General features: G+C 40.4%; 3 protein-coding genes and 1 pseudogene across 5 annotated transcripts in view; 2 read left to right on the top strand and 2 right to left on the bottom strand.

Annotated features, from left to right (window-relative positions):
• Nucleotides 1-1142: 1142 nt before the first annotated feature.
• The window catches only part of LOC139785315 (xanthine dehydrogenase-like), a 63738-nt gene continuing 37112 nt past the window's right edge, over nt 1143-27768 (bottom strand). For 2 of the 3 annotated variants that reach the window (XM_071724485.1, XM_071724487.1), the window contains 6 exons: nt 4878-5019; nt 4642-4809; nt 4363-4439; nt 4076-4282; nt 3811-3995; nt 1143-2438 (listed from right to left, as the gene is read on the bottom strand). In XM_071724485.1, coding sequence (XP_071580586.1) covers nt 2345-2438; nt 3811-3995; nt 4076-4282; nt 4363-4439; nt 4642-4809; nt 4878-5019 — 873 coding nt within the window. In that variant the 3' untranslated portion in view covers nt 1143-2344. The remainder of the gene's footprint in view (nt 2439-3810; nt 3996-4075; nt 4283-4362; nt 4440-4641; nt 4810-4877; nt 5020-27768) is intronic. The other variant, XM_071724486.1, reaches the window with a different exon arrangement.
• LOC139785317 (uncharacterized) lies at nt 11735-12959 on the bottom strand. The gene has a single exon (XM_071724488.1). It carries the CDS (start codon nt 12664-12666, stop codon nt 11851-11853), a length of 816 nt encoding a protein of 271 aa, XP_071580589.1. The 5' UTR covers nt 12667-12959; the 3' UTR covers nt 11735-11850.
• On the top strand, nt 18576-22196 carry LOC139785314 (uncharacterized). Its single transcript, XM_071724484.1, is given in 3 exon segments — nt 18576-18593; nt 19174-19322; nt 21288-22196. Coding segments are annotated over 3 exon segments (810 nt in total). The 3' UTR covers nt 21931-22196.
• On the top strand, nt 24324-26057 carry LOC139785318 (uncharacterized; annotated as a pseudogene).

The raw sequence follows: 27768 nt of genomic DNA, 5'->3' as shown, positions 1-27768 counted from the left end.
CAGTGTGATTATGTTATGATATGACGTCAGATTTGTATTCAGCGACACCAAAAACCCTCGAGTAACAAATTTTAGGCGAATCTGGTCAATTTTCAAAAACTTATCGGGTATACTGGATCTGCCATTTTGAATTTTGGAAAACTGACATCAGATTCGTACTCAGCGACCACAAAAACCCCTGAGTACCAAGTTTCAAGCGAATCGGATCAATTTGAAAAAACATCCGCCATATTGGGTCCGCCATATTGGATCTGCCATTTTGTATTAAAAAATCTAGTCAATTGTTATGTAATTCAAGCTTTTGAATCCAAATCCACGGTCAGAATTTCGAAACTAGCTCGCGCTTTTTCATTACGGCTCAAAATGTACTAAAAAAGTATGTTTTTTGAGATTAGAAAAAAAACACGAACCAACTTTTGAATTCTGACCTCGGATTCGGATTCAGCGACCCAAAATACGTAAGAATTGACTAGTCCGGTCCGCCGGACAGAAAAAAAATTTTTTTTTGTGGGGCTGTGTTATTAGTTTCGAAGATATAAACGTTCAAAGTGTGACATGTTTTCGTTGCATCTACAAGAAATTTAACTAAACTTTCTAACGCTACTGTATCTAAACGGTAAAAAATAGAGAGTTCGGACTTGTTTTATCATAAATGGGACTTCTTAAGCTTTAAAATGAAATGTCAATGATTACTCTACGATTATTAGTTGCGAAGATATAAACGTTCAAAGTGTGACATGTTTTCGTTGCATAGTCGCGTTCAATTGTTTCATCCGTGGGTACCCTTCCTACCGCGGAGAAAGACGTAGTTCTACGTCAATATTAAATATTTAATTGATCTATTTTTCTATATTTTAAAAAAATATTTTTAAAGAATTTTCTATATCTTTTAAAAAATAATCTTGCAACTCCATTTAAATACAAAATAATAAAGTCTGATAAAATTATTTTTTGTTAACTTGGTCAGCGACCTTTCAATTCGGGACTAAATAGCGATCAAAAATATACATAAAGTAAAATCTAATAAAATTAAAAGTTAATATAACTTTATGTAGGGTCTCTTTAGAGAAATGGGAGAACTTTAAAGAGATAGGCTCAAATATGGAATAAATGAGATTGTAAGTAAATGCAAGAACAAAATGTTTATGCGATCAAATAAAATTTATTTTGTGGTTTAACATAGTTTGTCCTCTCATTTATCTAACAGTTTTAATTATCCTACTATATGAGCGTATGTAATAATTGCCAGATATCTCTATGCAACGTACTCAAAATGTTTTGCAAAACATCTCTCAGAGATGGTAACAAAATCTCTACGAGATGTCTGTGCAACCTTTCATAAAGGTCTTTGTGACAAAATAGCGGACATTTTCACATATCTAAAACATATATGAGACGTTTGTGAGATCTTTTTTGTAACGCTTTGCGAAGGTCTCTGAAAAGTATTTGTTGAGTTTTGTGCTGTGTGGGCGGCGGGTATCCGGGTACTCTTGCCCGCTTGCCCGTTATCCGTTGTATATGGATCTGGACCGGTTCCGCGGGTATCCGGATAATTCGCGGTATCGTACGGGTACCCGCATGGGTACCTAACCTAACTCGAATTATCTCTAGGTACGCGGGGTACAACCGGTTCAGATCTGTATACAACAGGTAACGGGCGAGCGGATGGATCCCCGGATACCCGGGTATTCCGAGCTCTAGTTTTGACGAACACTTATCGGCCAGGATTTCTTGGTTAGCTAGGATTTCTTCATATATCTTTCTCTCTCACACTTCCGGTTTGACCCCAAACGACGGAATCAATCAGAGATCGTTAACGGTTTGTCTAATCTCTGGTTAAGGATCTCTACCCTGAAGCAGTCTATCTCACCCTTGTTTTCCGCTTAGATGTAGCATAGGCAGTGCGCGTTCCGGTATGTACATATTTCAGTGGTCGTCAACGTATTCGACATACCTGCTCGCTATTGACCGCCAACACAGTATAAACAGTAGTGATAGTGAACGTTTTTAGTGAGTCCCAATTCCAGTTAGTAGGGGTACACCAGGAATATGGCGGCCTGTATGTATGACAAAGAGAAAGATACTTCTCTCTCTTTCTCTCTTAAGCGTTCATGTAATCAGGAAGATGGCGGCGAGTCATATGACCTGGCAACTACTACATCAAAGGTAAGGCTGACGCTTACTGTCGCTACTGTTTATACTGTGCCGCCAATCTGATGTATATTATAATTAGCAGATACTGTTGCATTTCTACAGACAGTTTGCTGATAATGTTTGCGATAAGCTGCTTAGTGTTTACCCCGACAATCTCGTCACCACTTGCTTGCTGTTTATCGCTAATTTGTCATATAGTCTGCCGACAGATGTTGGTGAATGTCTGCTGCAATTCTGCTAACAATATTTGCAATGATAAAGTTTGTTTCTCATTTACTGCCTTTCTGCAAACAGAATTTGTTGCCTACATCTGTTTCCACAGATATGGTTATTGGAGTATAAATATTGTGCGCCAAATACATAAAAAATATAAAATCAAAGATTAAACTAAATCGCCATTTACGGTCTAAGCTGGATCGTGGAGGATATTCTGTGGCTTATCTTAGGAAGAAAAGGTCCTACAAATATATGCCCTAAACTGCTTTGTTTTCAAAATACAGGATGTCAAAGTTGTGAAAAAAACATGAACGAAAATCTGGAAAACGTTTAAAGATATTTTATTTAAATTTGGTATGTGTACGTACACCTGGTATTAAGTACCATTTTCCGATAAAACATTTTTAGATCCACCAGGGACGTGCGTCTTTGACACCCTGTATTTTGAAAATGAAGCAGTTTAGGGCATACGTTTATGGGACCTTTTCTTTCTAAAACAACCCTAAGAGCAAAAAGTCGACTTCTACCGAAACTGACTTGGCAGAGAAGTCAACTTTTTTAAGGACGAAAGTCGACTTCAAGTCGACTTGAAGTCGGCGAATGTCTCAAAAACCGCCGATTAAAAGTCGACTTCCCGTCATAACAAAAAGTCGACTTCCCGTCATGACGAAAAGTCGATTTCCCGCCAACTTTTAACGTCGATAAAATAAACCGCCGCGTACGTCTGGAGGTCGTATCTTGAAACGAGGTGAAAATTACAAAAGTGAACAGATTTTACTAGATTTTGATAAATAAAATTGTAGATATGCTAATAAATTGCCTCACTTTTGTAATTTTTACCTCATTATTTCAAGATACACAATTAATCGATCCCCTGCTGGAGAAACTATCGGAAGTATCGGAGGAAGTCAACGGGAAGATAATGATGACGAGGACTGTGAATGACGATGACGACGACGTTTCGTGGCGGTGGTCGATAGCGCGGCGCTTTACGACGCTTATCGTGTCCTGTCTCGCGGCACGTATTCCTCGCGCTCGCGTAAGCTCTGCTTCTCCTCGATATTCGCCGCCATATTGATGATGCATGACGCGTCGCTTAATATAAAATAAAAATGACTGCTAGACTGTTTTCTGTCTTTTTATAAGTCGACTATTTAGAAGTCGACTTTCCGTCGACTTCTATAAGTCGACTATTTAGAAATCGACTTTCCGTCGACTTTTATAAGTCAACTATTTAGAAGTCGACTTTTAGTCGACTTTCCGTCATTTTTAGAAGTCGACTAGAAGTCGACTTATAAAAGTCGACTTGCCGTCAACTGTGCTCTTAGGGAAGCCACGGAATATCCCCTTCAATTTTTTTACTTACTTGGGAATCCTGTATATTAATTATACTTATGAAACATAATGTATAATTATTTGATGATATTAATAATATTATACCTTCCAATTATTTTCTGACAAGTTTGTCTCGCTAAGATCGTAGTAGGTGCCATCCCACCGAATGCAATAAGCGCTTCCTGAATTATACTCGTATCAGGAACGAAATATACATTTAAGGCCATGTTGACTATGGCAATATCATCATCTCGCCTCTTCGCTTGTTTGTAGGCAATAAAGTATTGATTCTGCAAAAATATAAAGGCGAGAAACGATCCTCATTGCCGTGACAAAGTTATTTATTAGTACCTTTATTATTACTTTTTACCTCTTTCGTGAAGGGAATGTCAATAGAAACTAGTACTTCCTCAGGTAAAACAATGTTACGTCGATATCCGACGAAAAAGGTATGATCCATTGGTATAGTTCGACTGTCATGGTTTAAACTGCATAAATTTAATTTAATACACGCAGCCATAAAGATTGGATTTAAATCTGATATTGGACTACCAGTCATTATGTTGCCACCCACAGCCTAATCGAGAAAGATTTGTTATTCAAATAAAATTATTATAAATAACAATTATAATGCATCAGAAAGACACCCATACTTACAGCAACATTTCTTATCTGTTTTCCAGCAAACCAATGTAACATATTTATTATTTCCCTGAAGATCCTTGTATTATATTCTATCGGGATAACATTATAATTGTATGTTATATCCAACATATAATTATCTTTTTACATAATTTTTTACATTAGATAAGATTATTGTCAAATGACAATTACATCATAATGATTATAGTTATAATTGTTTATACACATTAAATTGTTTATACATTTAAACTTTTAATTATAATATTAATAAATATAATTCTAGATATATATTACCAGGTTTTATTTTAATATAGTATCTTAATGTTTCCTCAAGCTCGACTAAAGTCACACTCGCACCCACTCTTAATGCCTCTGGTATTTCAATAATTCCATGCATTTCTTTGATTTGCGTCGGTTGTATAAGTATCGGGTATATTAAATGTTTAAACTTCATTTCAACCCCTGTATCAGTATAAAATGATTTCTTATATTCTGACATCGCAATATGTACGAAAGGGAAATATACGAACCGATTTCCGTGTTACCGATGACGATCTTAGCATTTGGATACTGTTCCTTAAGAGCAAGCAATGTTTTGAGATTCGTAGGTCTATACCAACTGACATTTTTCCCTTTCACTATTAGATATTGCTCGTCCAATTTAGATTCAATCTGTACAAAGAAAACGTTATTTCTATTCTACAACCTATATCATCTCACAACACGTTATTTGACTCGAAAATGCCGTAGCCGGATAAGAAGGATCAATGTGCACGCACACGGATTATGCTGATTTTTTTAACGTAGAACTACGTCTTTGTCGATAGTAAGGGGGGGGGGTAAATTCAGGCACAGATGCAACGTTTTCTTGCAACGTTTTCCGCAAACTACTTATTTGTTAATAGACCGAATTTTAAAGAATTATATATGAAACAGGGGTAGAATTTTCCGGGAATGGCGGTGGTGGGGTTAATTTTTCGATACCGATTTTTTTTAAACCGGTTGCGTAGTTTTTTGTTATATTTTTGAAAATAATAATCGTAGAGTAATAAATAAGTTGTCATTTGATAGCTTATATAGTCTCATTTTCTCTCTAAAGTCTATAAAGTATAAAGTCTCCAAAAGGGGTTACCGATTTTTTTCTTGCAACGTTTTCCGCGAATTACTCATTTGTTAATAGACTGAATTTTAAAGAATTATATATGAAACAGGGGTAGAATTTTCCGGGAATGGCGGTGGTGGAGTTAATTTTTCGATACCGATTTTTTTTAAACCGGTTGCATATTTTTAGTTTTCGATGCCAATTTTAGTAAAATTGCTAATAATGAAGGGGTTATCGATTTTTATATAAAAAAGATAGAAATCGGTAACCCCTTTTGGAGACTTTATAGACTTTAGAGAGAAAATGAGACTATATAAGCTATCGAATGACAACTTATGGGTTAATTTTTCGATACGGGTTAATACGGGTTAATTTTTCGATACCGATTTTTTTAAAACCGGTTGTTTAGTTTTTTGTTATATTTTCGAAAATAATAATCGTAGAGTAATAAATAAGTTGTCATTTGACGTAGTTCTACGTTGTTTGCGGCACAGTTGTTTTGCTCTTTGATTGCTATCAGTGTCACTTACAATTTAGTCAAATATTAGCCCATAATATTGAACCGTTTTGATGTAAAAAATAAAAATAAAAATTTCGAAAATAATTTATATCTTTTGATCGGCTTAACCGATTTTGATGAAATTTTAATATGTTGTAGATATCATTGAGACACATTTGTGGAAAATTCGGGAAAGGTTTCTGACAGAAACATTAATAAAAAAAATAAATAAATGTTCTTGCTTTTTTTTAGTCCCAATATCTTTCTGATACAATTACGAAAAAATTTTTGTAGAATCTTGGAGTAGTTTTCTATCAGACATAATTTTTTGAAAGCAATAAAATGGGTAGGCGATACTTTTAAAAAATAAACTATTCCTTTTTATTTTTTTTATATATGATATGCTTTTGGTATGATCGCCATATATTTTATGGGCGCTACTACTTTTATTTATGCGGTTATCTACCTTATTCTAACTTATCCGTTATGCGTGAGTAGGAGTTGGCCCAATAATCGTAAATCGCAAAGGAGGATAGAAACGGAGGCGACACAATTTATATATCTGGTATAAACAGAGTATATTTACATATTTACAAGTGTTTATTGTGTCAGTGTCTTTAATCTCATTTTGCTTGAAAATGATTTTGCCTCCTCTTCGTTTGGTCTGCGTGGCCGCGTTTCTTCCTTCCTTCCTTGGGCTGGTTTCCGTGGATGTCGAAGGTGTCCGTGCGCCTAGGAAGTTGGCGAGCGTCCACGCGCTACTGCCGGAGGTGTCTATACGCCGAGGAAGGCAGCAAGCGATCGTGTGCTACTACCGAGGGCGACTAGCGCCTTGAGTCGGTGAGCATTCACGCGCTGCTGCCGTAGGCGTCTAGCGTTTATGTCAGGCGACCAAGCGCCGTTGATTGGCTGGCGTCTCGCACCTCGTGCCAGGCGACCAAGCGCCTCTGATTGGCTGGCGTCTCGCGCCTCTGCCAGGCGACCAAGCGCCGTTTGTTTGGCTAGCGTCTCGCGCTGTGAGCCGGGCGACTGTGCGCCGTGAGAGTCGGCAAGCGTCTAGCGCTGTAGCCGGGCGACTCGCGCCGTAGGTGTCAGCAAGCGTCTCGCGCTGTAGCTGGGCGACTCGCGCCGTGGATTTCGGCAAGCGACTAGCGCTGAAGCCGGGCGACTCGCGCCGTGATCAGCAAGCGTCTCGGGCTGTAGCTGGGCGACTCGCGCCGTGAGGTTTCGGCAAGCGTCTTGCGCTGTAGCCGGGCGACTCGCGCTGTGATCAGCAAGCGTCTCGCGCTGTAGCTGGGCGACTCGCGCCGTGTAGGCTCAGCGTCCGGGCGCTCTTGCCTCTTGGCGACTAGCGCCGAAAAATATCTGCCTCGGTCCTGTAGGGGGTCTCCCTTTATACTAGTCGGTGCGGAATTTTGACCGTGAGAGAATGCGCGGGCGATGCGACGCCTAGCGGCGTTGTCGCGAACTGCCGGTAATGCAGGCGCCGCGCGGGCGTGTATCATTGGTGGCGCATGCCGCCACATATTTTATGTAGAATTTTGGGATAGTATTCTATAACAAGTAATTTTTTCAAACCAATAAAATAGGTTGGCAGAAGTTTAAAAAAATAAAATATTGTTTTTTATTTTTTAAAATTATGATATGCTTTTTGTACTATTGCCATATTTTTTTGTAGAATTTTGAGACGGTATTCTATAACAAGTAATTTTTTCGAACCAATAAAATGGATGGAAGGTACTTTAAAAAACATAATTTTTTTTCAAAATTATCATAGTTTTTTGGTATCATCGCCATATTTTTGTTTAGAATCTTGGAATGGAATCTTACAACAAGTAATTTTCCGGAATCGATTAAATAAATAGGTGCAGGTACTAAAAAAATAATAAAATAAAGTGAATTGAAATAATTATAAAAGGATAAACTATAATCGTATTAAATCAAATGTTTATTAATGAAGTACACATACACATACACGTACACATACACTCAAAATAATGAAGTACACATACACATTCGTTCACATAATCACTCTCATACTATTATTTACTTATATTCATATGGATGAACTAATCTTCATCACTATCTTCATTGATAATAGGCGTGATGCCGTCTGTTTTAAATATATTTTTAAATATATAATATGTATATATATTTCAATATATATCTATACGTATATGTGTAAGTGTACTTCATTAATAAACATTTGATTTAATACGATTATAGTTTATCCTTTTATAATTATTTCAATTTACTTTATTTTATTATTTTTTTAGTACCTGCACCTATTTATTTAATCAATTCCGGAAAATTACTTGTTGTAGAATTCCATTCCAAGATATAAACAAAAATATGGCGATGGTACCAAAAAACTATAATAATTTTGAAAAAAATTTTGTTTTTTAAAGTAGGGGAGACCGGGGCTAGACCGTTAGTTTTTTTTCGGAGCCGATTTTTAACAACAAAATAAATAATTGAAGTTAAATGTGGTATACCACTGTAAAGAGTGAACCTTTAGCTACAAAATTTATTAAGGAAATTTTTATCTACGTCGCTTTGTTTAACCGGTATAGAGCAAAAACGACAACGGTGCAAAAATTGAAATCTCAAAAATGCCGGGGTTGAACCGCTACCCCCCCGGGGTTAATTCGTTACACTGCATTTTCAATATATATACGTACATCTAATCCTGAAAAATGATAGGATACATTTTAATAATTGTTTTTTAAGAGAAAAATATAAAAATTTATTTAAAATTTTTATGCGAAACATTATTAAAAAATAATTGTTTTACCTATTCCATAAAACAATTTAGGCACGTGAATACAGAGGTTAACCAAATCGTAAACTCCCCAACGGCACGTCACATTGTCAACGCGGGCAACCACGGGGAACACGCGTGACGGCGTTCCGGTGCCATAGGATCAGCGCGGACCCTCGAGCAACCTAACCAAGCCGCGTTTCTCGCAGGGGAGCGATAAATAGCGACAGGGGGGTTAGAAAATCTCGCGGTGGAGCGCGACCATTTTACCGACTCGACGGCGTCCTCGCGCCGATTCCTCGACGCGCCGACGACGACGACGACGACGGCCACGACCACCACGACGACGACGACCACGACCACCACGACGACGACGGCCACGACCACCACGACGACAACGGCCACGACCACCACGACGACGACGATGACCACCACCGACACCACCACCACTACAACGGCGGCGACAATGACGCCGAGACGATGCGGCGAACGCTGGACGATGCGGTTGCACGCGCGACTGTTACTGACTTAATGACCAACAACGACAATTTACCGCGGCCGGGAGTCGGGACGATCTACCGCGCGCGCGGCATGTCAACTCTCGCGCGGAAATCGCGGGATCTCAGAGCCGTGCCGTGCCTCGCCGTACCTCGCCGACGTGCCGTGAGCGCGAGCGATCTCGAAAACAACGGTCCGCCATCTTTTCGGTCGGCCAAAACACCCGTTTTGCGACGATAAGTGCGTACCATTTCCCTCTTACACAAACTGACGCACGTGCAAGGGAAGACAGAATCACGCTCGAGGGAAACCTAACCTGAAATCGCCGTAAGCTGAAGTCGTGCGCCCGGCGCGCCACAGTGACGAGACAAGCGGACCAGCCCCGGGTGCTTACTAGCGGATAAGCCCCAAACATAAGTTTCAGGTTTGATCGCCCACGAAATATTAGACATTAACGATAATGAAAAAACTACACTGGATTCGTGTTCAGCATGCATTACTCTTTATAATCACGTACCTCGAGATTTGGAGAGCAAATATTATTGCAGATATTACAATATTTCCACGCGCAGAAAATTTCACTTTCACCTTCCGAAAACACGTTTGCCCTCGTAAAAATCATAACACGGCAGGTAACCTGCCGAAACTCCGTTGGTCACATGGGTACCATAAGCAGCGTTTACAATGTTAATAGCGAGTTCGCACAATATACAGGTTCCGAGATATTTGATTTAGCGGATTTACCCCGGTAGCGGTCTAGCCCCGGTCTCCCCTACCTTCCACCCATTTTATTGTGTTGGAGTAAGGATTAGCGTTAATCAATGCGCTCTTATCTAGTAGAGTTGAGAACAATTCTTTTTTTTTTATTTTATAAACCGCGCCATGCTGTGGATCCTGTTTTGCGTTTCTCGCCGTACCGTGTGTGTGGCGCTACTCTTTTTATACGTATATGTATATCGCTCAGCATCCCCTGATTCGGTGCACTCTCGTTTTGTACGCACACTGCGTTTGTTCTGCGAGTCATTATACCGAATAAATAGGTTGCTTTATAATACATATAATCAGTGTGTGTGTTCTATCCTAACCTCAGCCCAACATATTGGTTCGAAAAAATTACTTATTACAGAATTCCATCTCAAAATTCTACAAAAAAATATGGCAATGGTACAAAAAGCATATCATAATAAAAAAAAACATTTTATTTTTTTAAACTTCCGCCAACCTATTTTATTAGTTCGAAAAAATTACTTGTTGTAGAATACTATCCCAAAATTCTACATAAAATATATGGCGATCGTACCAAAAGCATATTGTTGGCATTTCCGGGCGTAACTCCGAAGCGCCAATTAGCGTAAGCGCGGGTTCTACCCCGACAGGGATAAGGCGTGCGGTAGAATGAGGACACTGATTTTGTTAACAATAGTGCAAAGCACCAGTTTAATAAAAGTCTTAACATAGGAGGTCATGATTTACGATCGACGCACCTTTACAGTAATCAGGCGCGGTAGCAGTTTCAAATATACAGCGTGCACGTGACGCGAGAGTGTTCACCGGTCGCGAAGGTGCACGTGACGCGTGAGTGTTCGCCGGTCGCAACACAGCGACGGCAATATGTGTGAGCGCACTTGTGGCGTTTGCAATTAGCGGGCGCACTTGTGGTGCTAACAATTAGTTGGCGCACTTGTGCACAGTAAAACACGCACAAGACGCGATAATGTCCACCGGTCGCGAGACAGCGACGGCGATAAGCAGGAGTAGTAAGTGGGTAGGTATGGGGCGTCAAAACAAACCCCCATCACCGACCCCTCTGGCGCCAGAGGCGTGGCCAGACGGTCTGCCCACGTGACCTCGGAGCGCTTTGATTGGCTGCCGCGTGAGGGGTGGGGGTAACGAGGTAATTAAATGGAGCGTTTTGATTGGATACCCCATACCTACCCAGCGTCTGATTGGCTCTCCCACCTAAGGTGTCTAGTGTCTTTTTGGGACTGCACGTGGTGGACGACGCTGAAGTCACGCAGAAAAATAGCGAAAGAGCCGACCAGCGTCATTTTGGCGGGAGCACGTGGTAGACGACACTAAGCTCAAAAAAGGATAGGACGCTAAGATGCCGAAAACGGAAAATGGAATTTTTAAGAGCGTTTTGCCTCGAGGGTAGGGGAAGAAACAAGAATGGACAGGTTCGTTTTGTGACGTGACGCGTATATGTCGTTTTTAGAGAATAGTTTTCATGATTTATGACCGTGTTTTTTTAGGACTTGTGTCTGGACAAAGAGTTTACGAAATAATCAAATACGCTTGGTTTCAAAGATTTGGTTACGTGAGACTTATTTCCTGCGGAAATGAGGTTGTAAAACAGGAACGGACAAGTTCGTACGTGACGTGACAAAATTATTCCGTTTTAAATAAAAGTTTTTATTATTGAGCGCATTCAAAAAATTTACGAGGTAGACTTTAACTAATCCTGAAAAAATAAGAGAAAAGGAATTTGTTACGGAGAACGTGAGGATTGAAGAAAAATAGATAAAAGTAGAAGTTACAAAAAATGTTTATTGCTACAAATTCTTCTTCGTGGGAAAAAATACAATTTAGTCGCGTATAAAGCAAGGCTGTAGATAAATTGTTCAAATAATAATGTTATAAAATTTACAATCCGCGATTCGACAAAATTATACGGCGGATTTCGGTAAAGCGCAGCAAAATAAGTTCTAAAAATACTATATTAAAATACATATCGAGGAAAGTTAAATCGGTTATTTGCGTACGTACATTACGCTCGATGTCGTTGTAATTTCCTCTGAGAGTTAATTTCACAATATCTTCATCTATATAACTTTTAGAAAGATTTAACTCTATTTCTTTAATAAGATAACGCGCGCAATCGTTGACATTATCGGCCACTGATTTTAAATGTGATAAATGTGCATCGATGCATTTCGCAATATTTTTCAGTCCGAGAAATGTAGGCTTCTGCATCACAAATGCCACTGCATATGTTTTTCGTTTCTTCGTTGGTGGACAATTGTCCTCGTCTGTTCGTTGATCCGTCCTGGTGGAAGTATTCTCCTCGTTTTCCTTGTACGCCAGCAAAATAGATCTTGCTCCGTATGCCGAGGTAAAATTGACGGAGATATTGTTAATGGAGATAGAATTCGGCTTCAATTTGGTTTCTCCATTTAAATATTCGCTCACGAGTCCCATGTTCTCTTGAAACTGCTGCCACGATTTCTCGTCGAAATAAACGCCGTCCGCATAGTTGCCGGTTAATTCGACCAGCGGCACGAAAACTCCCTCGGATGTTGCTTGCAAACCCATATGAATTCTCTTCGTATGGGAACTGTTGAGTCCATATGTTGTCGATATGTAATTGCTCGTTTCTTCCGTCGAAGTCGCCTTATCAGGAATATCGCGAGTGAACATCCGCTTCTCAGAATTATTAGTGCCTTCTCTGTGACTAGCCATTGTTCTTATTTCTTCGTAATATCGGCTGGCACACTAATCGAAAAGTCAGATGAGAGAGTTATACTTTTTCACTGGCGAACTTGTCGCTTCGAACGATGAGACTCGAATGATTTTGACTTCCTAACGTTAGTCAAAACGTTAACTTCGTCTGCAACGTTTTAGAAAAATTAGTCTGCGCGCGCAGATAAAAATTAGAAAACTCTAGATTTTTCTAGATATGTATAGTCATGCGCATGAAGTAATTTAAATTGTTTAGAGCCAATTTCACCAACCACGGTTAGCTTAACCGACGGTTAAAGTTAGCAGGATTGACCAATAGAAATTAATCCACCCTGCTTTCTATTGGTCAATCCTGCTAACTTTAACCATCGGTTAAGCTAACCGTGGTTGGTGAAATTGCCCCTTAAAAGATAAAATTTAAACTACAACTTCCGATATATAGGGAGTTTATAGGGAGCTAAGAGAAATTGTTAATAAAGTGTTCGGTTAAATATACAAAAAGTGCAATAGTTAAAAATTTTTAAATTTTAAATTAAAATATTTCTAAGAAATGACGGAATAACAAACATCTATCCGATCTCTTTTTATGCTGTGAGCAATAAATCAATAAATTTTCCGAGTTGTAGTAATAAATCCTTTTAGTTATATGCTGGTACGTATAACATTAGTAGAAAAATTCAATAGAGGATCTTTTGTAAGTTTTTAGATAAAAAATGTTTTTGTGTAAAATTTAACCGATCTCTTTTTATGTTGGGAGCAATAAATCAATAAATTTTCCGGGGTGTAGTGATAAATCCTTCTAGTTGATGGGATATATAACATTAGTAGACAAATTCAATGGAGGATTTTTGTAAGTTCTTAGATAAAAGTATGTTTTTGTGTAAAAGTTAACCAATCTCTTTTTATACTGGAAGCAATAAATCAATAAATTTCTAAGATGCGATAATAAATCCTTCTAGTTACATGTTGGGATAAAACATTACTAGAAATTTTTAATAAAGAATTTTTTGTAAGCCCTTAGATAAAAGAATATGTTTTCGTGAACAAGACGGAAAAGGGTGTAGTGTCCATCTACAAGACAGGTGCTTTAAGCCCTAGTCTTTGTTTTTAGAGAGAAATTACATAGGTTCTAAGCCTCAAGTCCTAGGCTTTTAAAGATGGGAGTTAGCCAACTCCCTTCGGGCCTAGAGCTTAGGGCTTAGAGCATCGCAAGGAACGCTCAAAGCCGGAAATACGTCACCGTGTAGAGCATAAAGCATAAGGCTAGGACTTAAAAAAACACCTATTGTAGACGGGGACTTATGGCATAAGATAACTTTTTCTCCGAAATCTTTTCCCTTTCATACGTAAGGGAGGGTGGGAAGAAAATGGGGAAAGCTTCGAATTTGCCAACCAATGCCTTAGTAAGACAATTTTTGTCACACTTTTATTCTATAAGTTTTTTGAAATATTTTCAACTATAAATAGCCTGTAACGCTATAGCTAAGAGTTAGTCCTTACTTGTCCGATCGTACTGGAGTCGTCTTGCACGCTCTTAGTTAGTCAGGCAAGTAAAGTGCTTCGAAAATGTCTCTCCGCGTAATTTTGGTGGAGTTTTTCAAAGTGAGCTGCAATTTAAGCAATCGCTTAAATGCAGATGTGCAACGAGAGTTTGTGGAAGCCGTGACAAACGATGAAGAGGCGAATTATAGACTTTTCGCACGTTTCGCGGGTAGGTGCTCCAGTACCCAGTTATGTGTGATGCATGAACTGGGTTACTGCAAGAGAAATGAAAGATTGGTGGACATCATTTTGTCCATGTCAGAAATGCGCGAAGCTTTTGGCCACGAAGAAGAAGACGCAGGAAGAGGCCATATAGCTAAATTCCTGCGTCGTAACGCCGAAAGAATAGGTAAGTGTTAGAAATAAGAAATTGTACCTTAAAATTTTAATATAGTGGTGTTTATTACTAAAATTTAAATTAATTTAATAGTGGAGAACCGCATTGCCGCTGTCTAACCGGTCCGACGAGGACAGAGACGTCGAGCGGAAGAGAACATTGCTGAGGAGGAGGCAGTACCAGCACGTAAGTTAGAAATAATAAAATTAATTAATTATTAAAAATAACGAATATTATAAATATTAAATTTTATAGGAAGAGCTAGAATCGAGGCACCACCCGCAGACATCCCCGTCATCGATTTATCTTCTGGTAAGTGTTCGAGAGCACGCGGTAGCGCGAGGTAGCGCGAAGTGACAGAACGACCACAAAAAAACAGCAAGTCCAGAAATACACGAAAATAAAGCAAAGTCTATTTAAAGTCTAGTATGTACAATTATTTACAGAGTTTAGTGCTGTGAGTGATAGCGCGCACAGAATCTATCACAGCGAAAAGCAGAGAAGTTAGCTGCACAAGCTAATTTGGTGTCGAGAGCGGATTGCGAGTTGGGTTTAAGCGGTTTTAACTAGCGGTGAAGCGGGTGAACTTCGACAAAAAGAGAGCCCTCGGCACAGCGGCGAACCTTTTATTATCTCCGAGACGAGGCTCTCTCCGAGCTAATCACCAATAACTTTATCGCATTTGAAAAACATAGAAGGTTGTTAAAGGACTCAAGTGCGTGATTGGTAGCCACAGGCCGCTTGCGGAAACGTACGCGCCTGACATGCGCGGCGCTCGGATTTCGGGAGGGTGATTGGCCATCGGCGGCCCACGTCATCGCACCTACGTCACAATTTTCGTTCGGCGATCCGAAGAGATCGTTGCTTGTTTGCGATCACGATGTTTATAGCATGGATTTTTTGCTTGTTTGTGTGAACTGTTAGCTTGACTTTGTTATTAACGAAATGTTAGCAAATGTTCCGGAATGCGAAGGAAAAATCCATGCTATAACTTGACAATAACACGACTGCTTTAGAGCGAAATTTCAATCCAAAACTTTATTGAAAGCGTGCTTGCGCTGACATGCAACCGAAAGCGATTTCTTTGTGATACGGTTATCACGATCTCAAACAGTAAGAGACTATTTAATAATAACACGTAAAAGCTAAAACTTACAATATTTGTATAATAAAACAAATATAATTTATGCTGTTTTAGATAATGAAGAAGAGGAGGTTGAAGAAGAAGAAGAAGAAGAAGCAGCAGCAGAAGAAGAGGAGGTGAGAATTGTAAGTTCACCCGATTCGGCCACGTAAGTTTTAAAAAATAAGTGAAGATAAAAATTTAGCAACGAATAAAAGAAATAACGAAATGTTACATTTTACCAGGAAGGGAAGAAGAAGAAAAATCGGAATTAGACGATATTTTCACCCCGAGCATCGACGAGGTGATCGAACGAATAATGATGGAAGACGAGGAGGAGGAGGAGAAAGAGGAAGAGGAAGAGAAAGAGGAAGAGGAAGAGGAAGAGGAAGAGGAAGAGGAAGAGGAAGAAGAACAAGAACAAGAACAAGAACAAGAACAAGAACAAGAACAAGAACAAGAACAAGAACAAGAACAAGAACAAGAACAAGAACAAGAACAAGAACAAGAACAAGAACAAGAACAAGAAGAAGTTCGAAATGCAGAAGAGTCGCAGGAGGTGACGGACGAGGAAGAGGAGGAGGAAGAGAGTGAAAATGATATTGATGATAATATTGATAATATTGATGATGATATTAGTGCTACCGAAGACGATGACGACGACGAGAGATACGCGCGTAACGATTATGAAGGTAATAATATTTGTCTATTATATTTTTAATTCCGTAATTTATTGTTCTAATCACAAGTAATTATTTCTGATTAGATGTTTCTTACTCACCAGTTCGGCCTTTGTCTCCGGAAAATTAATAAGAGACAAAGATTAAAAAAAAAGAACGGCGACCTACGCTAGTGATAAAAGCAACTGGTGAGTTGCTTTTACTACTTAAGGTGAGTTACTTTAGTATGCTCTATCGCGGTCGTGTAAAAAATTTTAACTTTTTAAACGTAATATAAATCAATATTATAGGAGACTAAGTTTTTTTTAATTTTTCAGTACAATCGGGTGGTGGTGCAAACCGTCCTGTTGCTGCTGCTGCCGACAATACTGTTGATACACAAACGCAGAATGCTAGCGAGAAGGAGGAGGGATAAGAGGAGTATGCTGTTGCTGCTGATCCTCAATCACAGAGAGGATCGGAGGAGTCGGAGAGGAGGAGGAAAATACCCCCGTGGAGAGGGAGCAACAGGAACAACAGGAGCACCAGCAGGCACGTCAGCAGGAACACCATCAGCGCCATCAGCATCACCAGGTCGGGCAATTTAATTTTATAGAATTAGTGGCAGAAAACGCGCGTCGGTTTAGAAATTTCCGGATACTCGGTAGGGAAGCCAGTTTTCGAATACGACCGATACCCGAAGGCGACGATACCGTGCGTTGGCTGGAAAACGCATTCCGTGAAATTCACACGTATGCGTTACGTGCGACCGTGCAGGGAGATTACATTGGATTGTCGTTCGAATCAGCGGAACTAACGCTCGGTTCGGCGGGGCTATCGTTTCGCCCGGTACGAGACTTAACTCCCGAGAACATATGGAATCTCGTGAGCTCGGTCGCACAAAGCTACGGGGGAATCGATATCGCTTAAAATTTCGTCGTGAACGTTTTCAACGTCGCGGTGCCAGTGGGTCGCGGGGGCTCGACAAACAGAGTAACCGACATCGCTAAGCGTTCAATTTTAGATCTCGGTAATAGAGATAATTTGTGCCTCCCTCGTTCCCTCGTGTTGGCACGAATTTATCGCGAGCCCGGGAATCTACGCACGGGGGTGTTGCACGACAAGTGGAATTCCGTAAGATGCCGGACTTCCTCGCTTCAGCGTGAATTAGCGTTGGAACTAGTGAGGAACGCCGGTGTTACGATACCCGAAGACGGGTGCGGAATTCTCGAAATCGATCTTTTTCAACGTTTTCTCGCAGACGAAAATATAGCCATAATTATATACAATTCCAGCAACTTTGATAGCGGCGAGAATCCGTTGTACGACGGTAGTGAATTACTCGTCTCGTTAGAACGCGAACCTACGTATCGTTTAAACATAATGTATTACGAGCGTTCGCATCATTACAATCCAATATTAAATTTGAATGCTGCCGCCGGTACTCAAAAAGAATTTTGCGTGTCGTGCAACACTGCGTTTCGTAAAAACAGAGGACATCGCTGTTCCAAAAAATGTCCGCGTTGTTACGCCACTCCCTCGTGCGAGAATCCCGATGTGGAAATTGTTAGGTGCGCGACGTGTAATCGTGCGTTTTTCGGAAATTCGTGTTTCGAACGTCATCTCGCGCAAAAATCTTACGACGGTAAATCGCACGCGAGCGTCTGTAGTTCCGTTAGGATTTGCGATAATTGCGGGCGATTCGTCAAGAGAAGTTCGCGACACGAATGTGGCGTTTCGTATTGCAAGACGTGTTGTTCGTTGCAGTCCGCTAATCATTTATGTTTTATGCGGCCTCTTCGACGTAATGCCGACGTAAACGAACGCCCCGGGCGAGGGTACGAGTACTACGTTAGCACGGGGAGAGGTATCGCTTGGAAACGAAAATGACGGCGCGGATGCAACAAACAACCGTAATAGCAAAAAAGAACGCGTCGCATTTGTGTTCTATGATTTCAAAACGCGTCAAGACGAGACGCTCGAAGGTACGGAGAACATCAAAGTTCACGTACCGACTCTCTGCGTCGCGCAACAGATTTGCGAAACGTGCGCCGCGATAGACGACATGTCGGAGCGATGCCGTTGGTGCGGAGTGCGAGAATTTATATTTCGTCGTGATCCAGTAAAAGAGTTCGTCAATTTTGCCACGCGAACGACAAAATGTTACAAAAAAATTATTTGCATCGAGCATAATGCGAAAGCGTTCGACGCGCAATTTATTCTGAAATATTTAGTTGAAAATACAGAAATGACGGAAGAACCACAAGTAATTTAAAACGGGACGAAAATTGTCGTGATGACGGTCGGACATACCAAATTTATAGATAGCTTAAATTATATGCCGATGAAATTATCCGAATTACCTAAAGCTTTCGGGCTGCAGGATACATCGGATAAAGGCATTTTTCCACATTTATTTAACATCTGTGAAAATCAAGATTATATCGGTCCGATACCCGACACACGATATTTTTCTCCCAAGCATATGAAACCGGAAGAACGCGAACGGTTTCTTTCGTGGCACGCGGAAATGACGCGTAACAACTTTATTTTTAACTTTCAAAGCGAGATTATTAAATATTGCCGTAACGACGTGGATATTCTTCGACGCGCGTGTATGGCTTTCAGAAAAATTTTTTTGGAACGCGGAAACGTGTGTCCGTTCGATGAATGCACGACTATCGCTTCCACCTGCATGAGAGTTTTTCGCAAAAACTTTCTGCGCAAGGAAGAGATAGGAGTCATTCCTGCGGGGGGATATAGATTCATCGATAATCAATCACGGAAAGCTCTACAGTGGTTAGTGTGGATGGAGCACGAGCTTGGACATCCCATAATTCACGCAGGGCAAGGGCGCGAACATAAAATCGACGGCACGCGCGTTGACGGATATTACGAGACGCCGACTAATGACGACGACGACGACAACGAGACGCGACGTTACGTACTACAATTTCACGGTTGCTTTTGGCACGGATGTCCCACATGTTTTCAGGTGAATCGCGATAGAACGCTTTCGGCCGTGAATCGTGAGGACACGATCGACGTGCGCTACGAGCGAACACTCGCGATGACATGTCGTCTTCGAAGAAAGGGGTACCTCGTGACGGAGATGTGGGAGTGTGCTTTCGACCGAGAGTTGCGCGAAAATCAGACGATGAAAAGATTTTCTAGAAAATCATCCATTACTGAAACTCGCTCCTCTCGATCCTCGCGACGCGTTTTACGGAGGACGCACGGGAAACATCGCCACCCGTCGCGAAATTCGGGGTACGGAGAAAATACGTTACGTGGACGTATGCTCTCTGTACCCGTACGTATTGAAAACCGGTCACCCTGATATTTTTATCGGCGAAGAATGCCGAGCATTAATCGGAACTGCAACGAATTATAATTTTGATTCGCTCGAAGGTCTCATTCGATGTCGAGTACTTCCACCGCGCGATCTTTTTCACCCGGTACTCCCATATCGCGTACGCGGAAAATTATTGTTCGCGTTATGCCGTAGTTGCTGCGAAACGTTCTCGCAAGTAGCGTGCACTCACGATAACCCCGCCGATCGTGAATTCGAGGGTACTTGCCCGGGAAAAAATGGAGGAGATCTGACCATGTCTGATTTGATAAAATGAGATACAACGAGATCTGAAATTCAAGTAAAGTCAGATCTGATTGGATACAATTTTATCTCGCCAGATCTGCATGGCCATATCTGATCACATGCAGCCAGATATGCTGAATTATAATCCGATCTCACCAGATCTGACCATTGCTGCCGTTCGATATTGAATCGCAGATCCAATCGGATCTCTTCCGATCTAATCGGACATTATCTGATTGCTTCAGATCTCCTGAAGTACGAGCAGACATTACGCCTCAGATCTTGCTGGATCTGAGCAGACTTAGTCAGACATATCTTGATCTCACCAGATATGACCAATCTTGGCTTACAAAGTTGCGTTGCTGATTCAATCAGATCTTTTCCGATCTTGCCGGATCTGAGCAGACCTAGTCAGACATATCTTGATCTCACCAGATAAGACCAATCTTGGCTTACAAAGTTGTGTTGCTGATCCAATCAGATCTCTTCCGATCTTGCCGGATCTGAGCAGATCTCGTCAGTATAGAACTTATAAAAATTTCGTTCTCAAATCGTCCATTATTAATTTTTACACCCAATGTTGGACATTATATCAAATATAATATTAACTCTGTAAAGGGGAAGCTTAAATAATTTTTGGTAAAAAAATCAATTAATTTTTATATTAAAAACAGTTTTCTCAATTTTGAAATATTAACATATATAATAAATATAGTCTCTGCCAATTTGATAATAAATAATTGTTAATTTCGACACCATATTTAGAATTTATTATAAATATAAGATTAATGTGTATATGTATATATAAAACATAAATCTTTTAAATTATTTTGCAAACATACCTTATAATTTAAACTGATAAAATAATATAATCACATATAAACTTATATAGTTATATAAGATTATATATGATCAGATCATAATGTTGCATCTCAAAGTATCCGATAGATGGCATCCGACGGAATCTGATTCTCGTATTTAAAATTTGATGAACAGTGATATAAGAACGGTATCAGACACGGCAGTGTCGTGCTAAGTTGCGCCAAGTTATGTAAATCGTGGAACGGCACAACTTTTGTATCGTGGAGTCCACTTTTATAATAAAGTGGCACATTTAAAAAATAACATTTGAAAACAACAATTTTCTGCAGTGGATAGACACCGGATCGGATCAGATCTACTCATGTCTGATTGGATCTGAGCAGATATAATAGATTATTCTCGTTACATATCTGACTCTATCCGCTAGGATCGGATCAGATCTATTCATGTCTGATTGGATCTGATCAGATAGGGCCAATATTTTGATCAAACCAGATCTGAGTGGATCGGATCTGATGAGATCTGATCAAGTTTGTTCAGATCTCTTCCATTTTTTCCCGGGTGGGTATCCGCCGAATTGCGCAAAGCCGTCGAGAAGGGTTATCTCGTGACAAATGTGAGCGAAATATGGCAATATAAAGTTGTGTGATAAGACCCCGGTACTCGGCAGGGTGGTTTGTTCGCCGAATATATAAATACATTTTTAAAATTAAAACAAGAAGCTAGTGGGTGGCCGAGCGATTGCCATGATGACGAAACGAAAGAAGGATACCTGCGAGAATACGCGGAAACCGAGGGTGTTGTTCTCGATAAGGACAATACCGTCCGGAATCCTGGCCTGCGCTCGGTCGCGAAACTTTGTTTAAATTTTTTCTGGGGGAAATTCGGCCAGCGAACCAATTTGCCTAAGACCGAGGTCGTGAAATCTTGTCAGCGTCTCATAACTTTGCTCACGAGTTCCGAGCACGAGATAACCGACATATTACCCGTCAATGACGAGGTGATATATGTTTCGTGGCGGCTACGAGAAGAGGCCATCGTGGCTTCCCCGTTGACAAATGTCGTGATCGCGGCGTACACGACGGCACAAGCGCGTCTAAAACTATACAAATATTTAGAATCGTTAGATAGGCGCGTTTTATATTACGATACCGACTCGTGTATACAGGGTGGCCCATTTTAAAAGAGCCAGGCAAATATCTCAAAAAATATGAAAGATACGGAAAAACGTTTCAGACAAAAGTTGTTTGGTTCGAAGGGGGACATAAGATGGTGTCATTGATGTGACTTTGGGTAGTCATTAGAAGGTCACATGAAGGTCACTTTCAATTTCTTAAATAGAAAGCCCCATTTTTCATTACATATTCTTATAGCTTATCTCGAGAGCTTTCCCAAACACTATAATAAAGTATTTTTTTATCAAGTACTTTACGAGTTATGAGGCTTGAAATTTACAGTACCGCCAGTATTAGCACTATCCAAGGTGTACCGCATGAAGGTTGCGCGTCAATATTCATACCTCTTGTGTGTGTATACATCTCGTGTGTGTGTGTGTGTGTGTGTGTGTGTGTGTGGTGTGTGTGTGTGTATTGAGTAGAAATTAGGCCAATAAATGTTCAAACATTTGGCCGTTTACTTTAATGCACATCCGACTTCGAAAACAGTTATCTACCCTCTGCAATGTTGCTGCCGCACAAAATACACGGTTAACTTAACTGATGTTAAAATTTTTCCACGCCACTTCGACCTCCTTCTATCTATTCTTCATGTTAAGAAATAATAAAGGTCTGTTGTGTCTTGTGTAATTGATAAACACCTATCAAAATTTTGCGTAATTGCTAGTGACTAGTATCCTTCTTCAGCTGGCCAAGATATACGTAAAACGCCGAATTATACTTTGAACGACACTGTTGACATTATTCTCTCTCACACACACACACACACACACACACACACACACACACACACACACACACACACACACACACACACACACACACACACACACACACGCGCGCACGCACACGCACACGCACACGCACACACACACACACACACACACACACACACACAAAACAGAGGTGTAAATCCGACCGTGCAACCTCCACGTAGTACACTTTGGGTAATGCTAATGCCGGCGGTACCGTATTTTTAAGCCTCATAACTCAAAAAGTACTTGATAAAAAAATACTTTATTATAGTGTTTTGGAAAGCTCTCGACATAAGCTATAAGAATATGCAATAAAAATGAGGGTTTTCATTTAAAAAATTAAAAGTGACCTTCATGTGACCTTCAAATAACTATCTAAGGTCACATCAATAGCACCATCTTATGTCCCCCTTCGAACCAAACAACTTTTGTCTGAAATGTTTTTCCATATCTTTCATATTTTTGAAATATTTGCTGGCTCTTTTAAAATGGGCCACCCTGTATATTTAAGTACAGGCGATCCGAACGAGTACGAACCGCGTACCGGTAACTTCCTCGGCGACATGACGGACGAACTCGAGAGCTACGGCCGTGGTAGCTATATCGAGTCGTTCATATCCGGTGGGCCAAAATTCTACGCTTATATTGTTCGTACACCGGACGGTCGTGCTGTAGAGTCGTGTAAAGTAAAAGGTATTACTTTAAATTATAAGAATTCTTTAGTTGTAAATTTCAATAGTATTAAAAACTTAATAATACAGAGAGAGAGAGAGAGAGAGAGAGAGAGAGAGAGAGAGAGAGAGAGAGAGAGAGAGAGAGAGAGAGAGAGGCAGAGGAGAGGAAGAGGGAGGAGGAGGAGGAGGAAAAGGAATGTCGGCGGGGACGGCAATAAATCTGCGTTTTAGTGCAATTTGGCGCACCGCGTTTCACGAAATTATAACTCGCGAAGAAACGAAAACGTATGCACCGGTATTGGTAAAACGTAGATTTATCAATAATCGTTATTCACTTCCGTACGTGGAGTGAATAACTTTTTCTCCTTCTTCTTCTTCTTTATTGTTAAGTTAGGCTAACGAGTTTTCTGCCACATTAGGGTAAAAAAATGTTCTCATATTATATTGTAAATAGTTTTTAATTTTGTAAATAGTTGTAAGTGTAAATAGATTTTTGTACATATGTAACTAAAAATATAATGTAGCAATATGTAAATATATTCTGTGTTTAAATATAAAATTTTTAAAAATTTATGTTTTCTTTCCTCAGAAAATCTCTGAAAAATAAAATATTTTTACATTTAAAGCGTAAATAGTTGTATCATATAATTTCTCCCACCTTTTCCCCGCGCTTATTTGTTTTCTCTCACACTTTTTATCCGCTCGGAGCATCGCGTACAAGCTCGTCGATCGCGATGCTCTCGCTGCGGAAACGTAATAAGCTAAGACATGGATAAGCTTATGCGCACCGCGGCGCGCGAATCAACTGATCGACGGCCGCGGTGATGTTCGCTCGCGCGAGCATTTGCGGGGGCACACTGGTGCACGCGTTCGCCGCCGCCGCCGCCGTTGATTACCTTATTCCCCCCGCCCCTCTCCTCAAATTATTCTTTTTGAAGTCACGCGCGGAATTCGAGTCAATCATTTCGCAAAATGGACGTGCGCTGGAAACATCCCTGGACGTCGATCGTGTGTGGACCCACTGGTTGCGGAAAGACGATCTTCGTGAAAACCTTTCTCCGACAATTATCTCACATGTCCGACGTACGTTTCGAGAGAGTTTTGTTTTATTACGCGGAGTGGCAGGAGGCTTATCGTCAATTACAATACGACGCGCGCGAGGAAGCTGGTGTGGATGTAGTAAAAGAAACAGGCTGGATAGAATATACCGAACCGAACAATATTTATTTAATAAAGACCGTTTCTTTTGATACAAATCATCACACGTATTGTCTTTTCCTTTTAGAAAATGTAAACTGAGAACTTTATTATTACGTGCGACCAAAACAAAGTGTAACTGAATACTGAAAGTTACTAGACCTATGACTTGACAGTTAGTAGACTCGAACTCTAAAGATGACGCATAGAAGCATGCGCTCATTGGTCGCGCCATCTTGATGCGGAAGGTTTTAGTTCACAACAGAAGCAGTGCCGAAGAAAGATATAATTGAATTTCGCGAGGGATTGCCACGTCCGGAAGATTATTCCGCCGATCCGCTCTCCCCTAAATTGGTGATAATCGACGATCTTATGAGAGAATCGTCATCGAGCGACGCGATCGTGGATCTCTTTACCAAAGGCAGTCATCATAAGAATCTCAGCGTAATTTTCATCTCGCAAAATCTTTTTCATCAGGGACGCGGCAATGCGATATATCGCTCAATGCAAATTACATCGTGGTTTTTAAGAATCCTCGCGATCGTGCGCAAATTCGTCATTTAGCGCGTGAAGTCTTTCCCAACGATCCAAAGTTTCTAGAAGAGGCATACTACGACGCCACGTCGAGACCGCACGGGTATCTATTACTCGATCTGAAACAATCGACTCCGGACGAATATCAATTTCGAACGTGCATCTTTCCCGACGATACGGCACATTTCGTCTACGTACCGCGTAGATCATTTTCCAACGGTTACGTATAAAAGACGCGCACTAGCGCTCACGCTGGTCAGTCGTGTAATTTTCTCGCAATGGAAAAGAAAGAAAATAACGCGAAATCAGACAGAGCGACGAAAAACGCCAGACGCTCGATCGGAAAGAAAAATACCTGTCTTCTCGAAGCGTTGTTGCATTTGAACAAAAATCAACGCGCGACCTTCTTACGGACCGCTGACGATAAATTAATACGGTGTATCTGCGAATGCGTTTTCAACACGCCCAAAGGTAACGTGCCGCTCGAACGACGGTAAAAAAATCGATTGAGCAAATACAAAGCGACACTGCGACGCATCGCGTCAAAATGCAGTAATTTGAAGGCTAAAAGAAAGCTGTTGGTACAACGAGGTGGATTCTTACCCTATATTATCGGGCCTATATTATAGCTGCCTTACTATTGCGGATTATCGGTGGTAGAGATTAAAACGCGCGTTATGGAAAGGGCAAAAAAGATGGTTTTGATCACTACGGAAAATCTCAAAAGAATGCAGCGCCAATTATCGCAACAAGCGCTCCCCACTGCGTTTGTCGTCGGTAGCGAACAAACGATAGAAAACAGCGAAAATTCGGAGAACGCCAATATTTCCGTGCGTACACCTGGAACACCTCTATCGCGACTCGATGCGGAGATGAGTCATATTCTTAATTCACTCTTGTCACTCGACGTCGCACAGTGTGATATTTCGACAATCTAGGGGGACTTAAATCCTATTCCGAAAATAATGCGTCTTTTTAAACAATATATTGAGGAAAAATCTTTATAATGACATTTAACCCTCAAACACGGCATTGCTTAGGCTACTCATCAGCATGGCACATGAGTTAGCGAAGTTAGCGTAATCCAGAGTTTTCTTGTGTTAGTATCTAATGCACCAATTTTTTTTTTCTTTTATTTCAGTAGTAATTTTTGCAAAACTCTTGCAAAATATAAGCAAATGTAGCATCAAATCTTGCTGTTGATTGTCTATGTTCAGCTCAAATATCGAAAATGGTCTAGCGCAAAACTGTGAAAATTCATTCTATAATTGAAAAGAAATGTAAAAATCGCAAACGATCGCAATAAATTTTCAAATTTCTAGATACCTTATATATAAGTCCTATTTTAATATAAATTTAATAAAAGTCCTATATAATACCGTATAACAAACTTAAAAATTAAAAGAATTTAAAAATGAAAGAATTTTTATGTTATATGGTATTATATGGGACATTTATTAAATTTATATTAAAATAGGACTTATAAGGTATCTAGAAATTTGAAAATTTATTGCGTTCGTTTGCGATTTTTATATTTCTCCTCAATTATGGAATGAGTTTTCACAATTTGCGCCAGACCATTTTCGACATTTGGGCTGAACATAAGCAATTTAATATTTGATGCTATATTTTATTTGCTTATATTCTGCAAGAGTTTGGTAACGTTTCGTTTCCGGATGATGCATCATCCGGATGTTCAACCGGAACATTCTTACGGAACATTCTTACGGAACGAATCAGGTGAAACATTTCTCTCCGTTGCATTATATTCCATTACGCCAAACAAATTTCCACACGATTGAAATAGATATAAAAAATCAACTCGGAAAAAATATACCATTCGAATCCGGGACGCTGACGGTGACATTGCACTTTAGACGTTTCCAGTAACAACGCGGTGTGTTGTCGTCGAAAAAAAATTAAAATTAAATTCAGAGCCATAGACTACGAATATTACGATTCACATCAGAGTGGACGAGGCGGAGGAATTCCACGAGTTTTCGTCGGAGCACCCTATCAACGAGGTCATGGAATCGGTAGTTTTCTCGGAGGATTATTCAGAAAGGTGCTGCCTTTCCTAAGTAGAGATGCGCGAGCGGTCGGTAAAGAAGCTTTACGCGCGGGTATCAATGTGATGGAAGATGTCGAAAATAACACACCGTTGAAGGAGGCGCTCAAAACTCGCCTCAAGAAATCGAGTGGAAATCTTAAAAGAAAAGCCCAGGAGAAGATAAGCAGCATGATGAACGATCCCTTGATCGGGGTATAAAGTAACCGCAAAAAATCCAGCGTTTTAGTTTCCCTTCGGCAACCACGACAATCGCGTCGCAGTTCGTAAACGTCGTCGTCGTCCTCAAACAGACAAAAGAAAATCGTCAAAGAGCAAGAGGAAAAGAACGATCAAAAAATCATCGAAGAAGAAGAAGACTCGTGCTGTAAACAGAAAGTCATCTACTACTACGAGACAACGTCGTCGTCGAGTCAGCGTCAAGAAACGCAGCGTATCCGACATATTCTCTTAATCGTCGCGCGCGCACGAACCAAGAATTCAAGAAGTGGAGGAGGAAGATAAGCATGTCTTTTCTTCACACTCACTCAAGCGAGTATTTAAAGAGCGAACTCGATTTCTTCTCTTTGCCACCCACTCAAACTAGTATTGAGAGCTCGCAATGGATCTATTACAAAC

The sequence above is a fragment of the Temnothorax nylanderi genome, unplaced genomic scaffold (genome assembly GCF_030848795.1).
Source record: "Temnothorax nylanderi isolate EJ_2023f unplaced genomic scaffold, tnyl_v1.0 TNYL_tig0778_pilon, whole genome shotgun sequence".
Classification (NCBI taxonomy): domain Eukaryota; kingdom Metazoa; phylum Arthropoda; class Insecta; order Hymenoptera; family Formicidae; genus Temnothorax; species Temnothorax nylanderi.
Note: the sequence above shows the minus strand (reverse complement) of the source record. Positions and strands in the feature narration are given on the sequence as shown.